Source organism: Myotis yumanensis, unplaced genomic scaffold (genome assembly GCF_028538775.1).
Source record: "Myotis yumanensis isolate MYYU_CA2020_CCGP unplaced genomic scaffold, mMyoYum1.0.hap1 SCAF_22, whole genome shotgun sequence".
In the NCBI taxonomy this organism is placed as follows: Eukaryota; Metazoa; Chordata; class Mammalia; order Chiroptera; family Vespertilionidae; genus Myotis; species Myotis yumanensis.
Genome location: NW_027223773.1, coordinates 2,003,795 through 2,020,886, shown reverse-complemented (window position 1 = coordinate 2,020,886; position 17,092 = coordinate 2,003,795). Strand labels below are relative to the sequence as shown.

The following is a 17,092-nucleotide window of genomic DNA, read 5'->3' as shown; positions in this document are numbered from 1 at the left end:
TGGATCTAGTTCTCACAGAAGCCACAAAAACCACGTCCCATACAGAGTGGTTCATGCCCTGACCGGTGTGGCTCAGTGGATAGAGCGTCAGCCTGTGGACTCAAGGGTCCCAGGTTCGATTCCGGTCAAGGGCATGTACCTTGGTTGCGGGCACATCCCCAGTAGGAGGTGTGCAGGAGGCAGCTGATCGATGTTTCTCTCTCATTGATGTTTCTCACTCTCTATCCCTCTCCCTTCCTCTCTGTAAAAAATCAATAAAATATATTTAAATTTAAAAAAAGAGTGGTTCCGATATGCTTAGTGGTTTAAGCATTTCACACAGCCATGAATTTGGGGGTAGGAAATCTAGCTGCTTGCACATTCATGGGATAAGTTATAAATCTTGTAACTTCAGAATACCTTGCAGATTTTAATTATAGGGAAATTATAATCACATCTATAATTATATATTATACTCTAGCTTAGTAATTAGGAAATTACAGAGAAATCATTATAGAATATTCTGGGAAGTACACACACACACCATTTTTGAGTTTGACCAGTTGAAGCTTACTTTTCCCTTTAGGTTAAATATCAGTGACGTCTTAATATTTTGGAGGGAGAGGGGATTAAGATTGTCATGTATATACCCTGCAAAACCATATAGATCATAGTTATGCAGCCTGTAATACTTCATGATGATGAAAAAGAACAATTAAGATTAAGCAAAACATGCTTCAAGTCTGATTAATAGAAGCATTACCTCTCCTGCAATATTCAGGCAATATCTGATTCGTGCCTTATGCATAAAAGGGAGAGAAAGGCCTTCCTATAATTACTAGTGAATACAATCTGGAAATGAAATGTCATTTTCTTACTCGGCTATATGTGAGTGCATTTGGGGTGACATTGGTCGACATAATCATATAGGTTGCAGGTGTGGGTTTCTATGTTCCAGGACCTGTATCTCGCATGGGGTGACGTTTCTTAACAGTAGCAGGTTAATGCTTATCAATTGGGCCGTTTTCCCAGGCTTTGCTATCACAATGTTCCATTCATTTCATGGCTTTAGCTTCTTTAGAAAGTCTTTTAAATTGTTCATGAAATCGCCCTGGTTCCATAGACCTGTCTCCCCAGATGACTGCTTAGTCAAAGCTGGCTGCCGGTGAAACAGTCACAGCCTGCATTTATCCTCTCTAGCCTGGAGAGAGAGATTGTTAATATCAAAACAGAGGAAACCTTTTATTCCGAAGGTGTGGCCTCCATGGAAATTGTAAACCAGCAGGTGAGAGAGGCATTCTTTATCATTAGCCTTAACCCCGAAGCTAACCTACCATTGAATCTCTCACCAGCGCGTCTTAAACACTGAAATATCCCGTCTTCAGCATTTGGACAATTGCTCACAACTCAGGATGCTCCCTTTGAACCCTACAGAGGGATGACTTAATGAAGACCACCCCAAGAGGATTCAGGGCTCCAGATTCAGAGAGGGCGAGGTCTACACCCATCTCATAGAGACCAAGCAACGATTGTGGGAAAACTGCATCTTGGCTCATTATATGTGGCTTCAAACAATACATGGTATGCCCGGCCAGTGTGGCTCAGTGGTTGAGCATCAACCTCTGAACCAGGAGGTCACAGTTCGATTCCCAGTTGGGGCACATGCCCAGATGGCAACCTGTCCAGTTCAGAGCATGTTTCTTTCTTATCAGGCACGATCGGGAAGCAGTGAGCTCTTCCCCCGTGGAGTCAGACAGCTATTTCCCAGATAGGACCCGTCAGACTCACAAGAGCCTTCTCATAATAAGCTGAGTCCCCTCACAGATAAGCCGTGAGGCCCTCTCATTTCAATCCTTTTCCTCCACATTTCTACTGATCCCGATGGCTCACCTAGAATGCTACCTGTGGATGTGGGATTTGGACAATGAAAGGTATGCAAGAAACCGTAACACCCACAGATGGGAAACTCTAGTTTTCTATCATTTAAATGCCTGGCAGATAAGATTCTCAATTGTTCGCCTCCATTTAAATGGTATTTTTCAGAAGGATGGCACTGGACCTATTGGAGGTAAATAGATGTACAAACACATAGACAGAGGAAATAAAACAGAGGACTTACTTGATCGCTGATTTTTAATAAAAAATAACTTTAGTCTCTCTTTAAATGTGTTTTCATTCATATAGAATTCAACTTGGACCCTGCGAACAGAAAATAAAAACACAGTTAACCTGAAGATGAATATATAAGGGGTAAAAACAGCATTTGCCGTACTTATATACTTTAAGTAAATCCCTTACACATGAGAGAAAGAAAGATATATAGATAGAGAGAGGGGGGGGGAGAGGGAGAGGGAGAGGGAGAGAGAGGATTGGATAAAATACTGAATTTTTTGGAGAGAAGCAGTTACTTTTAAAGACATACTTCAGATGTCATTTGTAATTAAGTCGACTATTTTTATTAGTGGATGTAATGAGTGCTGTGGATAATTCAAAACAGCAGTAATGCAAAAAAAGTCTTTAATATGTGTCCATGGAATAATTTTGAGTCGGCGTTTTTCCAGTTTTTGTCCGCATCCCAAGAATCAACCGAAGGCCTGAAAATTCAGTTGCAACAAAACCACACAGAGGGGCTGCATCAAAGTCTCAAGGGGCGGGGCCTGAAATGTACTTTCAACAAGTTACTTTCCCTTCACCTTGAAACCACACCACAGGACACCTTACCTTCTTACTGATGTAGGCCCATTTTAAAATATACTCAGAGCAGGGAAGAGTGGGATGCCAAATAGAATGTGAAAGTCAACACAGATAGAAACCAGACAAGTCAATTATGATACTGAAGCGTATATATTTAATCCTCTCGAAAATATCAGAAAAATAGCATTTAGGTAATGAATGCATTCACTGTCCCCTAAATTATTTCAATCTGCCTTGCATGCCCTGGCATAATGAATATTTTCAAAATGTGGAGTGAAGAGAAAAATGATGTTCCGTGCATGCTGACTTGTTAATAATTATCATTGGAAATTTTCTTCGTCTCAAACGCATGTATTATACATTAGGATTGCAAAGCCGGCTAAGAAAGCATTTGAATGTTTATACAAACACGAAGGTTTCACTTTTCCTAATATCAGAAAATTTTGATAATGCAACCCATATAAACTAGATAGTTTGATAGTTTGGGGGCTTGGGGCAGGAGCACCCCTGGGAGATAAAACTGGGGGGAAATTAACCTATGAAGATGCTCCTGTATTACAGAATTATGTCACTACTATGTGCTTTATAGTCAAGAAGATTGATGAATATTTTAACAACTGTTCCCTATGCCCTAAAAATAAAAGGTTTTTTGTTATCTATTGTTATCTGCTATTTCTTCAAAAAACTGGGAAGCTCTCTAACTCTATCTCTAGCCCTAAAAGAAGATATTTCCATGCATCAACAGATTTCCATCATTTCTTAAAATTGATGTGCCTGCACCTTTCCTCTTTCACTCACCTTATATGTTAAGCGAAAAAGGGGAGAAATCAAGACTCTCCTGTTACTATCTCTAGAAAGAAACCCTGGAAATTGCAATACCTTCCAGCAGAATGCTATGTGCCCGCACACACACCCCCAAACACACACACATACACATACACACACATACACAAACCCACACACTCACAGGTGCTACACGTACACCCACACACGTACACAGCCCTCCCCCAGTCACTTGGAAATCCCTCACTGGCTCTGCTTCCCTTGTTTATCAAATAAAAAGGCCGTTCGTTTTTAATACAGTGACTGTAATACAGACATCAAGCTAAATTAGTTCAAATCTGCTGTGGATACAAAAGCAAATTTGAGAGGACATGTGGCTACTACACCAGTCATTCAGCCAAGGCCATGTCCGTTTGCTTCCTTGAATTATCAAATTTATAAGAACCTGAGTCCATTCCTCACATACTAGCTGGTGTTCAGTGCTGGCTCTATACCAAGAGGTGCAGTTTTAAACTAAAGCTGGATTGTCTACAGCCTTGCTCAAAATAACGAGGAATCTGGAAGGCATCCCATTTGAGAAAAAGTTGAAGGAACTGGAAATGTGTAGCCTAAATAGGAAGAGATAGCAGGTGTCTCTAAATATTGAGGTGTCCGGCATTATTGAAACAAGATAACGCATAATGTGACCCTCTATTGTATAGAACAATCAGAGAGAAAGAGAATTTTGAATGAGATTGCCCAACTTAGAAAACGCCAAGACTGTGGAGTAGAGAACTCTCCATACATAGAAGTGAGCAAAAGGTCAGGTAACAGCTTGCAAGCAAATGCTCTGTTTCCTGGGGGTAGAGAGAATTTTGCATGGTGTGAGGTCTCTCAATAAATAAATTCCAAATTCCCTTTTTTGTTATAATATTCTGGAAAGTAAAACAGTAAATCTAGTGATCTCTCTGAGTTTATCTTCTCTCTGAGGATCATGGATGACATTAAAGTATGGATCGATACAAATGTGTTTTAAAGTTAAAGCTAAAAAAATAAAATATGAAGCAGAACACTTTTTGATCCATGTCTTCTGTCGAGGGCAGAAAAATACCCTTTAGGTTTATGATTTATAATATAGAGTGGTGCTTTCTTTTATTTGATCTAATGACCATTCTTACCAGAATCAAGGCCAGTTAGTGTTAGTGTAATCTTTTGGGACTTTCTCCAGCACCATACAGTTCTCTGGTACTCAGGACTTCAGTATAGAACTCAGTGTTTATTCTTCTCAATTCTGTTCATGATTTTTATTGGTTTTAAATATCCTCTTAATATTCCCTTTCTGGGTATAAATGTGCTTGTCTTCCCTCCATCCTTCTTCCTTCTGACCTCCATATTACCATATAACTTTATCTGAATTTTTTTCATGCCTATTTCTTAGGTTTTTGGGGCAGACAGTCGTGCCATCTGGAACTCTTCTCCAATATTTCTATTTACATTTTATTTTTCTTGTCTTATTACATTGACTAGCACTTTTAAAAGAGAAATATCAACTGTGGTGTTCATACTCATAGGAGAAAACCCCTGTGCCTTCACATTGAAATTGTTGACCCTGGAATTGCAATAAATATTTATATTTTACTAAAAATTATGTTAGAAGTGGATGGATGTTCATTGTTGTCAAAAACCTCTCTTCTCTGTCAAGTTGGTGGGCCTATTGTTGGAGGCGTTTTTCACAAATAATTTGGTGAATTGCTTTTATAGGTGTTCTATTATGCAATTATGTTTTTCAATTCTGGAATGAGTTGTTTTTGTGAATTAGTCAGGTAATGGACTGCTGGATTCATTTCCTATATGTTAGGAGTTTTTCTTCTAGAGTCATAACTAAGATTGATCCAAGCTATCACCTTTAGATCATTCTAACATCTTCAAGTAAGAACTGAAAAATTCTCCTGATATTTCTATGCTCTGGAACAAGTTTGAATACTATAGATATGGGTTTTTTTATTCACCATCATCAATTTGCCCTAACAGTATCAACTGCCTTAATATTAATTTGCTGTGGTTTTTTTTCCCATTTTCCTCTCATTCTCTTGCCCTGGTTACTTGAATTTAATGTAAACATCATGCAGAGTCTTGTTAAAATGCAGTTTCCTTGCTTCAGCCTTAAAATTCTTGTGCCGTCTCTTTAAAGTAGGCCTTACCATTTTAGCAACAAAGAACATTAATTCTGGCCCAGCTTGTCCATGCATTCTTCTTTTAGAAACACTATTTTGCCTTTTCAATTGCTAATGCCCTGGACACTGTTCAGGAAGCCAAACTTTTGCAGGCATTCTCTTCTGGAACTCGTGGCAGATATAGATCCTTATCACAGTGTTTCTCTTCTGCGTCTCACAGGTGCTAGTCCCTTCCTACTGCTTCTGACTCTGCAGTATCGGCCCTTGCATGAATTCTGTGACTACACTCAGTCTCCCTGGCCTCAGCAGGTCGGCTCAGTGGATGCACGTAATTCCTACTTTCTCACTATTTATTGGTGGGTGATTCTCCTTTGGAAAAATCTACATGTGGATGGCAAGCTCCCAGCCCCAGCTCCCAGTCCAATTCCCCTTCCTAAGACCTTCTCACCTGGCATCGTTTCTGTGTGTTTACATTGTGGCATCCTCCTGTGCTTGGTGCTCTGGCCTCCGTGGATAAGGGGAAAAGGCCACGTCTCTCCACGTGCCATTGCCAAGTTCTCTCACTGTTCTCACCACCACGTTTTAGGTTGGGAGTACAACTTAGGTGAATTACACCTTCCCACCCCTTCCTGTGAGTGTACCCCTGTTTTCTCTAAGGTCGTTGTGATGTGTCCAACTCTCCCCCCCAAGAGATAGTTTGAAGTCCGCAACCCCTGGGGCCTTAGTGTGTGAGCTTATTTGTTCATAAGGCCATTACAGACGTAATTAGTTAAATTCAGATGAGGTCATATTGGAGTAGGTTGGGTCCCTAATCCAATAAGAACAGTATCTTTATAAGAAGGACAAATTTAAAAAAATATATATCTATTTTTTTATTGATTTCGGAGAAGAAGGGAGAGGGAGAGGGAGAGAGAGAAACATCAATGATGAGAGAGAATCATTGATCGCCGCCTCCTGCCTGCACCCCACTGGGGATCAAGCAAGAAGAAGGAAATTGGGGCACAGACACAGACACTGCGGGAAGGTGGTCATGTAAAGACAGAGGGGGAGATCAGACCTACCCAGCCACAACCTAAGGAATTCCTGGGGCTCCCCAGGGTTTAGCAAATATTTAGGGAAACATTTACTCTACTGTTAATTCACTTTTATAGTGTTGCTATGACCTGGGTAAGGCAACCCTCAACTTCCTTTTATAGAGAAAAAATGTAATTCAAACGATTTTAGTAACTTGCCCAAATTCGTAGCGCTGGTCTTGGGATAAAACTGGGTCATAGGTCTTTCCATTGCTTCCTGCCTCTTACCTCCTCATCAGGCAGATCCCTCCTCATTCGGAGAGTTCTAGGTCGTTTGTAACGTATTACAACAGAGCAGTACAAACACCAGACGCGTCCAGGGCTGCTGACAAGTGTTTGTTTAGTCCTGCCCTTTGGTTATTGACTCCAAACCAGGCTCCTGTCCACCGCCAAACACCCACTGCCAACCTCCAGTAACTAAATTATTTCACAGGGCAGCCATTTAAGTGAGGCCTTAGAGAAAATAAATTCATGCGTAAGCTACCAGGGATTTTTCATCTCACAAAAATGAGCTTCCCCGGTTCATGCTCAAGTGCTCCCAGGGGTTGGCAGCCTTCACTACACGCACGGAAAAAACCCCACTGTCAGGACTTGGCATTGCCCAGCTTCCTTTTGCCCATCCAGTTCCCTTCACTATTATTCAAGCCTCACTTGCTCAGGTCCCGAGTCGGCAACCTCTCCTAAGGAGGCAGAGATGAATTCTGACGACCTTCGAGAACCTTCTCTGCATTTTAAATACACAGTCTACAATGATGTCATTTTGGGGAAAGGGAACCTAGCTTTATGCACACACTCACATACATACACACACATCCTCATAAGACATCTGCAAATAGACGTGTGTGTGTAGAATGATTCAATGGCAATGAGGGAAGGATCTGGGTGCTAACCACCCATCCATTTCCTGTCATTGTGGGTAATGTGGACAGTCCCCCAGTAATTGCATTTGTGTTCCTGTCACTCTCTGGTAATCAGGGCTTGCAGGTAGCTGGAAATAAACATCTCGCCGTTTCCATGGTGAAGCACATTACAAGTCCACCCAGGAGTACGCTTGTGTTCACGTCGCTCATCAGTCAGAAAGCTCCGCACCTCACGTGCCATGTTCATTTGCAAAGCCCATGCTCTCTCTATACTTCCTCCTTTCGTTTAAAGTGATGCGCTCTCAGCAATCCCAGTTTAACTCAACCCTACGCAGGGGAGGTAAAGGTAAAGGAAGCTAGAAGAAGGAGAGAGGTGCATTTTTCCATCCTTAAATTGCAAAGAGTTTCTGCCTCTTTATACCTCGGTCCAGATGCATGCGTAAGGGGCAGGTCTGGGTCGAGCCATTAAACAAAGGAAGAGAAATGCAAATAAGAGAACATGAACTCATTTTTATCCTGTTAAGCATATCGTAAAGAGTAACAAAAACACGCAGCATTTCGGCTTCTAATAAATGATGTGTGTTTACAGCTAGCACCTCAGAAAAAAAGAAATAACCTAGCGCTTTAAGATAATTTCCATTTTTTTCTCTTACCTCAGCTCTACTCTCATGTCACACTCACACCATAGGAGCCCCCAGACACCAAGTGTCATGTGAGTGACGTGTAGCGACACAGAGGGGAGTGTTGGAAACGAAGTGACCCCCCCTTTCTTCTTCCCATGGCCTGTTGTATCAGAGAAAGGAGGTGTACCTGCTCATGTCCCCCAGGCCTGGCCTCTCGCTCCCCGCAATTAATTCCAGTGATGGCGTCCAGAGCGCCACCACAATGCAGATTTGCTTCCAGGAAGGATGAAGTTTGTCATTGCACAGTTTCTCAAAGGCCCATTACACTTCAAGCTCCACTAAGAGATATCAGCCCGTTTCTGCCTGTCATGGCTCACCCAGCGCCTAGAGTGTAGCAGAGGTTTGCTAATGTCTCTGGGATTCAAAATTGCTTGGCAGTGGTTGCTCCTCACGTCCCATCAGCATCTGAGGCTGACGAGCATCCCTGTGCAGAGCCAGCAATCCGTGGCCTCTGCCATCTGGCACCTGCGCTGGGAAACAGAAACTCCCAGGTCACCTTGCTCCCCAGGGAAGAGCGCACTGACTTTGGGAATGAATGGGGGTTGGCTACGGATGATGGGCATGCTCTGGCCTCCCATGATTCCTCGCTCTTTCCTCAACCAGCCTTCACTAGCGGAGCAGTGAGGGAGCTTTGAAACCCGTGGGTTGCTACTTTTCAACCAGAAACAGGCAGCTGGTCCTTAAGGAAGATGAGCAACTCAGATTCACTAATTTGCATCTTCCTTCTGGGCCCACGCCCTGCTTCCTTCAGGTCTTGTTTTATTTATTTTTTTTTAAGTATATATAATTTTATTTCAGAGAGGAAGAGAGAGAAAGAAACATCAATGATGAGAGAGAATCATGAATCGCTGCCTCCTGCCTGCCCCACACTGGGGATGGAGCCCACAACCCGGGCCTGTGCCCTGACCGGAATCCAACCGTGACCTCCTGGTTCATAGGTGGACACTCAACCACAGCCACGCCGCCCAGGCCAGGTCTCATTTTAGACGCCACCTGAACCTTCTCCCCTTGTTAAGTGACATATAATTTTACCTCATGCCCTCAATGCCCATTACCATGGTACTGATTGCAATGTGTCGAATCGCCTTTTCAAGGGGGTTCGTATCCTTCAAAAGGACCCAAGAGCTCAAGTGCCTGGTTCCATGCCATCAGTAGGATGCAGAGCACAGACATGTAAAAAAAAAAAAAAGGAAAAAGACAGCCTTCGGGACTTGGGGTGGAGAGCATACAATGCAATGTACAGATGACGTGTTATACAATTGTACGCCTGAAACCCATATATTAGTACTAACCAATGGCACCCCAGTAAATTCAATTAAAATGTTTAGGAAAAAAAAACTTCAAGAATTTCAAAGCTGTAGACCCTCCTTGAGCAAGAGAAAAACCTTAGCTGTGCTTTGCAGACATAATGAGCAGAAGTAGACTCAAATAGACAGGAAGCTACCAAGGACCAGATGGGAAGTGTCATTAATAGCATAGAGCTCCCAGCCTCATCGAGAGTTTATTTGAGGGCATGTTTCTTGCTGTGGTCCCTCGGAAGCTGCCAGCTCTGCTCGGCGTGGCTCTAGCATTGTGAAGGCAGGAAGTGTGTCTGCTTTGTTCTTTTTCATTGTGTTTTCAGACCCTAGCACAGTGCCAGGCACACACGCTGGGCACTTATGGTATTTGCTAAGTGTTGAGTGACTTTGCTGTGTAGAAGTTAGCTTTTTGCTCTTCCTCTTGTTTATGTTCTTATCTGTCAAAATCATATGGTCAGTTTCAAATCTCTCCTGAGGGTCACCTTAGCATCATGCATGTTTTTTAATGTATTTTTTATTGATTTCAGAGAGGAAGGGAGAGGGAGAGCGAGAGCGAGGAAGAAACATCAATGGTGAGAGAGAATCATTGATCAGCTGCCTCCTGCATGCCCCCTACTGGGGATCGAGGGCACAACCAGGGCATGTGCCCTGACCAGGAATCAAACCGTGACCTCCTCGTTCATAGGTCTTCACTCAACTGAGCCACGCTAGCCAGGCAGTGTCATACATGTTTTGTGCACTTTGTTGGTGGTTTTTCTGTTTAAAATAACCCTCATGCTGTGATGCTGAGGTGTGGTCTAGTGTCCTAAATGCAGGGACGAGTTATGGTGTCATTGGCTCTGAGTTGGACTGTCATCCAGAACAAGAAAGAGGACTTTCGCCCACCTGTCTGTGAGCTTCTCTGGAAAATGTTAAATTAGCAGCAGTGCATGATGGAGCTATGGAAAAGGTGGAAAACCAGCTAAATTGGTGGGTTCATGAGAGGATGAGCAAACCAACAGAAAAAGTATAGTGAACAATATTGCCGTAAGGCTGAAAGTCAAAGCAGTGTGTGGTCCTATTATCCAGGGTTAAGAAAATAGTAAACCTGTCTTAGTTAGGGTTTTTATTATAAAGATATACTGCATGTATTTAATTATTTGGAAGTCATATATATTAAAGAGTGTTTCTCATAAACACATAAAACAAGGTTATGTGTCGATCAGTTGATGAACATGTGACCAGAGGCTCACAGGAACCTGGTCCTGTATTTCCCCAGGAACAAGAGTCCTGTGTGTGTATGTGCGAATTATAATGGTGAACAATTCAAATGTTCACACACGTATATATAGAAATTACACGTACATATATCATATAAACATATACTTTATATCAACATAAATTTCTCTGATGCATTATATGTACATAAGTTGTATACATTATATAGAGTATATAGTGTAGAAATATATATGTAGATAGTCAAAACAAGTATGTTCTGCGCCTAGGCCAGGAGCTACCTTGCAGTGTTACTTGGGGGATCTAATCTCTTCCTGTCTGGGGTTCAGATGGTACCCACAAAAGTACTGCCTGGGACTTGGCTGCATCCCCCCAGGGTGATGATTTTCTAGAACACCCCTCAGTAGTTCTTGTTGAAACAACAGGCCTTTGCAAGGGCAGATCGTGGCGTATTCATTTTAATGGAAAAGGTGGACCTTTTATGACAGCTGCTCGCTGGCTCCAGGAGCCCACCTTTGCCACTGAAGCGCCAGGTGCACCCACATCAGGGGCTGGCGTGGCACGTGGCGACACGCGTCGCACCCCCATAAAGACGGGCAGAGCCACCCGAAATGTCTTGGAAAGTATTCACGTGTAAATAGTGACACTTTCCTGGCAAAAAATGAACAGGGGACCAGAGAATCAATGATAGGATCACCTGACAAGTTTCTTGAAAATGAGGCCATCGTCTTTAAGCTGCTTGAGTTTCTTTCATGGGAAAGAATATGCATAGGGAGCCATCATTCCGTTGGTGAGTGGCCGTGTGCTCTCTGGAAGCAGCCAGTATTTCTAGCAGAGGAGACACTGCTCCATCACTCGGAAGCCTTCACTTAAATACAAAATGCACAGCTACGCTTTGCAAAGTTCCGATTAGTTAAATAATTTAATGGCAAGCCAAGCTGCTGGTGCGCAGGGAAGGACATAATTCACATGCCAAAATACATTCTACAAATCAGACAGTGGACTTGCCTTCTCACTGCCACGCGCAGATGTTAAATTGCTTTCCAATTTGCTCACTTTAACAGTCTCTGCGAAAAGGTCCAATTGGGTGGTCAAGAAACTATTTGAAACACCAGTTTTTTAACTTGAGCATCTTCCACAGTTACTTCGCCCAATCACTTTTCCTAATTATGTGCCAGGCATTTAGTAGGAAATTGACAATTACGGGTAAAAGTGAAACAAAAGGGAAAAATGGTCTCCAATGACTAATACAAACAACACACAAAATATTTTCATCACCCATGAAAACGTCCCTCTCCAAAATGTACCTGTGTTCCATCCTGCCACTTTAATATATGCCTTCTATGGGTGAGGCAAGTATTTTTTTAAAATTTAACATTACAAATATCCTTCGAGCTAAGAGTGATTACCCTCACAATCACAAATGAGATGTACAAATGAGAGTGAGGAAGCTCAGAAATTTCCTCACGTTGCCCAGGATCATGCCACTAGGAAGTGAAGAAGCTTGGATCTTAAAAAATGCAATTGTACAACGAAAATAAAACACATTTTGAAGAGTTCCTCCCCATTCCTTATCATTTATCTTTTACAGATACTAGGAGTAAAAGGTCATGTCTTCATCTACACAAGAAATTCTTTAAAGCTAAGTTTCATTCATAGTAAAAAACTGAAATCAAGAGTAGATACATTATTTGAACCGGGGTGCCCCCCATTGCCACATGGGACAGAGCAAGACGTGAACATTAAGTCCGGTTTTCAGATCATGTTTCCTGTCGATGGACCAAATCTCTCCAGCCATCTCTTTCTCCCTGACTTTTAACTTACCAACTTCCTTAGCCTCAAATGAATTTTTATTAACTACCTCTAATAAGCATTTTGGGGGAGAAATAAAAGATAATGATCCTAATGGAAGGACGGCCATCATGTCATTAGTCTAACAATCTCCATAGTCAGTTCTAGGAAAGAGACAAGATTAAAAGCTTCTGCTCCTTTTTATGCCAAATATTTTGTCTCCTTTTCAAACCACTTTTCCATTTGTTTCGGACAACAGTGCTGTGAGCGTTATAAATCCTTAAGAGGCGAGTCCCTTCGAATTTGATGATAGTCTCTGCCAAGTTAGAATGAGCCCGAGGATTCCTCTGAACAAACATTACAATCCTGGGTAGTCCCGCGTGTTTACGAAGGCCAAGAAATGGACTTTGGGTACCACCGGCTTTGTTGCTCTCTCTTTCCTCTGAGCACAAGAGAAAAGTCTTAGCTGCCATTCCAATGGCAAATGCAAACAATGCGTGATCCGTTCCTCACTTCTCTCAAGGAACCATCTCTGTAGTCCAGCAAGGATCGGATAGAAATGGCAAGTCCATTGACTTCCAATCTTCCGATGATACCCAAGCCAGAAAAGGTGTCGCTGACTAAAAAGCCCGTAAGAAATGCAGTACATCTTGACCCACTATGGGTTAGGAGCCAAACACTTTATTCGGCCCTAGTCTATTTCAGGAAGAAGCATTTTACTTTCAAGGGTGGATCATAAAAATAGGATCGTTACTGGAGCCTGGATTTATGTTTTATGGGAGTTCCCCTCTTTCTGGCTCATGACAGCTTGTCAGGATGAAAGATGGGTCTGCACTTTCCTTCCTCATTAGGTGGAAGTGGCCCCTCGACTGCTGACATCAATGCATCTGGAACAACCCCATGTGCGACCCTGGCAGCCCGGCCTAAAACACACGAATAAAAGGAGCAGGACCAGGAATGGGCGATTTGAGAGAAGTCTATTGTAGTCAGTCAAAACCAGGACAAGGCCGGCATTACAGCCCCACAACTTTCATGCTTACAATTGTGCTACACATCAGTATGTCAGTCTTCAGTGCGTGTCCTAAAATAAATAATATGACCAGATGACTTTTTTAGAGCAAATGTTGAACATAACACGTTCAAAATAATTTCCATTGAAGCAGTCATTTCAGAGGAAGAACCTTATGTTGATTTAGAGCAATTCGATCGTGATTAAAAGTGGGAGTTGACTTTACATACTCAATTATTCCAAGGCTGAATTGAGTATTACCGGTGCTGAAGAGAATTTTCTGACATGCGTATCTCTTGTTGATCATTCAAATCATTACCTTTAAAACAAGCAGTACCAGCTTGTTGAAACGACGGGTCAGTAAAGACACTCTGTTATGGACGAATAAATAAGCAAAGAACAAACAATGGCAACCTCACTCCCCTTCACAAAAGCATCCGAACATCGTTTCCGTCATCCCCACCCCTGGAGGCCATAGCTTAGCCTACGGTACCTTGTTCCTGAGTCAGTCACTGGTGGCGACAGTGGGAAAGGCGTGAATGAGGGTCCGCACGGAACTAGCCTTGGAGACATGAGAGTCTTCTGCCCCGGTTTGTGCTCAAGAGCAGGAAACGTGTTTACCACTACCGACTCCTTTCATCCTCTCGCGAGATGATCAAAGGATTGGCGTCTTGGGCTTTTACCTTGACTTTCGGGAGGGTTGCGAGGATGTAAACATTTCGGCTCCGGCAGCCGATTCTAGTTTCTTTAATGCTCTCTTTGATCCAGCTTTGCTGGACAGACTATTAAGGAAATGTGGATGAGGCAGGAAGACCAGTGTACTGGTTAACATGATTATTGTACAGAGCACTATGCATTCATTAATAGCAAATAAGTTGTCAGAATATCGCTCCCCATTTCTCTCCAAGAAATCTTGGATTCCTATTTGTTTAGCCTCAGGATGTTTGGTGTTCAAACTACAGAACACAGCACTTGCTTCAGGAAATGTAATGTATAACCTTTTCCCTGGTAAACCAAATTGGGTGTTAATTTTAAGCAAAATCCATGATGTTAGGACTGGTGTTTGCCAAACACACGTGTCTTACAACTCAGAAAAATATTAGTGATTGTGTCTCAAACAGCAATGGTTTACTTCACTAAAATATGTATACATACTCGATGTTAAATTCCAAGGGGCACCATTGTTTCACCTGTGCCCCGGGAAATGGCTGACATACAGAGAAACACAATAAATGTGAAGTTTCTTATAAGCACACTAGGAATGAGGGTATACAAGAGAAAATATACACATGCATTAATTCATCAAAATGCAGGTACACGTCTCATTAAAAGGCAAAAATACGTTAGGAAGATATGAGCAACTGATATAACAGTGGCACACAGTAATGTATGTACATTTTTATAGCCTTACAATAATCTTGTTTTGATTGTGAAAAAAGCAAAGCAATGTAATTGCCCAATAATAGAAAATCAGATAAACAGTGTGGGGATTGCAGGGGTGGAGGTGGGGGGTGGAGATTGTAGAGGACATATAGGAGCATAAAAGGTGATGGGGAAAATAAAATTGAAAAAATAATTAAAAACAAAAAAAGAAAATCAGATAAATATTTTTTGCTACTTCAAAAATGTGCAATCACAAATAATGCTAGAAAGCTATTCATGATACACTATTGAGTGGAAACCCAATAAATAAACAAACAAACAAAAAATAGGTTGCCAAGGATTATTATGGTTTGATCCAGTTTGGGCAAAGCTCATACATTTAAAAATAGGGGGAGGGGAAATCCAAAATATTATACATCAAACTATCAGCAATGCTGGAATAATGTTGCTGTTTCCCAGGGTGACCACGTGGTACTTCTGCCATAAAAATAAAACCCTAACAAAATAAGGCACCCCCTTTTCACCAAGCTGCATTGCTCTCCTGATGTTTAGTCAGGACTTCCCCTCCTGAAATGCTGACCCATTCAAATCCCTTTCTGGATGTCACTTACTAAGATCCACATGGCTACTCTGCGGGACCTTAGGCCATCGTAAAGCATGTGGTGCAGGGAGAAATCACGTCATTCTCAGAGTCCTTGTTACACATCTACTTGCTGGTTGGTTCAGCCCCCGGCCACCTTCCCAGGGTGATTGGTTAGGTTCTGACAAGAACTTGAGAGAACAAATCAAAGGCCAAATAGTTACTGTAAATAGAACCTAAGTTCCCGACCTTCATCACTACGCAGGGATCCAGAACCATAGCATCTAACATCCTCATGAGTTTCATTCTTCTGAGTAGTCTGTGGGGGTCGTTCATTGCATTCCTTTATGGACAAAGTATGGGCTTTGCTGAGGAGGGTTTAGGAGGCATTTCCTTGAACTCAGTTGTGCCAGACTGGACCCCTCCTTGTCTACCTGCCCCATCAAAGCAAAGATCCTCAGTCCTCAGAGCAGAATCCCCAGGCAACTCCCGAAAGGGCGGGTAGGCACCTGAGGGCCATAACGCTGAGGAGAGTGGGCCAGATTCCGAGCCACGTGACTTGCATTTAAATCCAAGTATCAAACTGGCTAACTAGCTATGGGACTCTGAACGCACCAAGGATCTTTAACGGTCCTGAGACTCCGTTTCCTCTGGGGCTAGAACGGGAGATAGTAATTCCAAGCTCCGAATATGAATGAGGATACAATGAGGATGCATGTGAAACACGCAATAGAGAAACTGACATGCAGTGTGTTCTTTCTCCTACACGCCTTGACCTGGTCTTCTCATGGGGGCCATCGTGATCGCACAAGTTTGATAGAATTTCCTCCCCCACAAGAGTATGCACATGGGAGTGAGGCTTTACACGGTCATCGCTGGGAAATGTGAATTTGTGCAAAGTTTATTGAAGTCACGAAAATAGCTCAAGAGCCCAGTGATTATCTCAGCCGGACCTCCAGTCCCTCAGCAGAGTCTCTCCCCAGGAAGTAATCAGAGAGGCCTTTATCTCCGCAATTTAAGGTAATTAGAAGGAAAGGCTGATGGTGGAGGTGAAGGAACTGCAGGAGCAAGTTCCCCAGTGTTTAGAAGCTACAGAAAGGGGTGGCCGGGAGGGAGCCCCTGGGTAGGCCCTTTGAGTTCCCTTTCTTGCTCTGATTTTGCTGGCCATCAGGATATTCAAATTAGTCATTAGCTGCTTGTGCTCAACACTACAGTAAACAAAGTCTCCATCAGTCCTTTTTAAAAACCAATTATTTTTATTGATTTCAGAGAGGAGGGGAGAGGGAGAGAGAGAAACAGAAACATCCATGATGAGAGAGAATCACGGATCGGCTGCCTCCTGCACGCCCCACACTGGGGATCCAGCCAGAAACCTGGGCATGTGCCCCACTGGGATCGAACCATGACCTCCTGGTTCTTAGGTGGATGCTCAACCACTGAGCCACACCAGTCGGGCTTCGTTAGGCCTTTTTCCCCCTCTTAGGAAAGGGTTATTGTATCACATGTTCCAATTTATTGATTTCCCAGTGATTATAAATGAGGATCAGTAGGAATAATATTCTGATTTAAACTTTAATCCATAAAACATCTT

At 42.6% G+C, this 17,092-nt stretch overlaps 1 protein-coding gene across 4 annotated transcripts in view; it reads right to left on the bottom strand.

Moving 5' to 3' along the window:
- Positions 1 to 17,092, bottom strand: part of KCNT2 (potassium sodium-activated channel subfamily T member 2) — a 128,456-nt gene that overhangs the window by 86,638 nt on the left and 24,726 nt on the right. For all 4 annotated transcript variants that reach the window (XM_070401228.1, XM_070401230.1, XM_070401229.1 and 1 more), the window contains exon 2: positions 2,099 to 2,178. In XM_070401228.1, the coding sequence (XP_070257329.1) occupies positions 2,099 to 2,178 (80 nt within the window). The remainder of the gene's footprint in view (positions 1 to 2,098; positions 2,179 to 17,092) is intronic.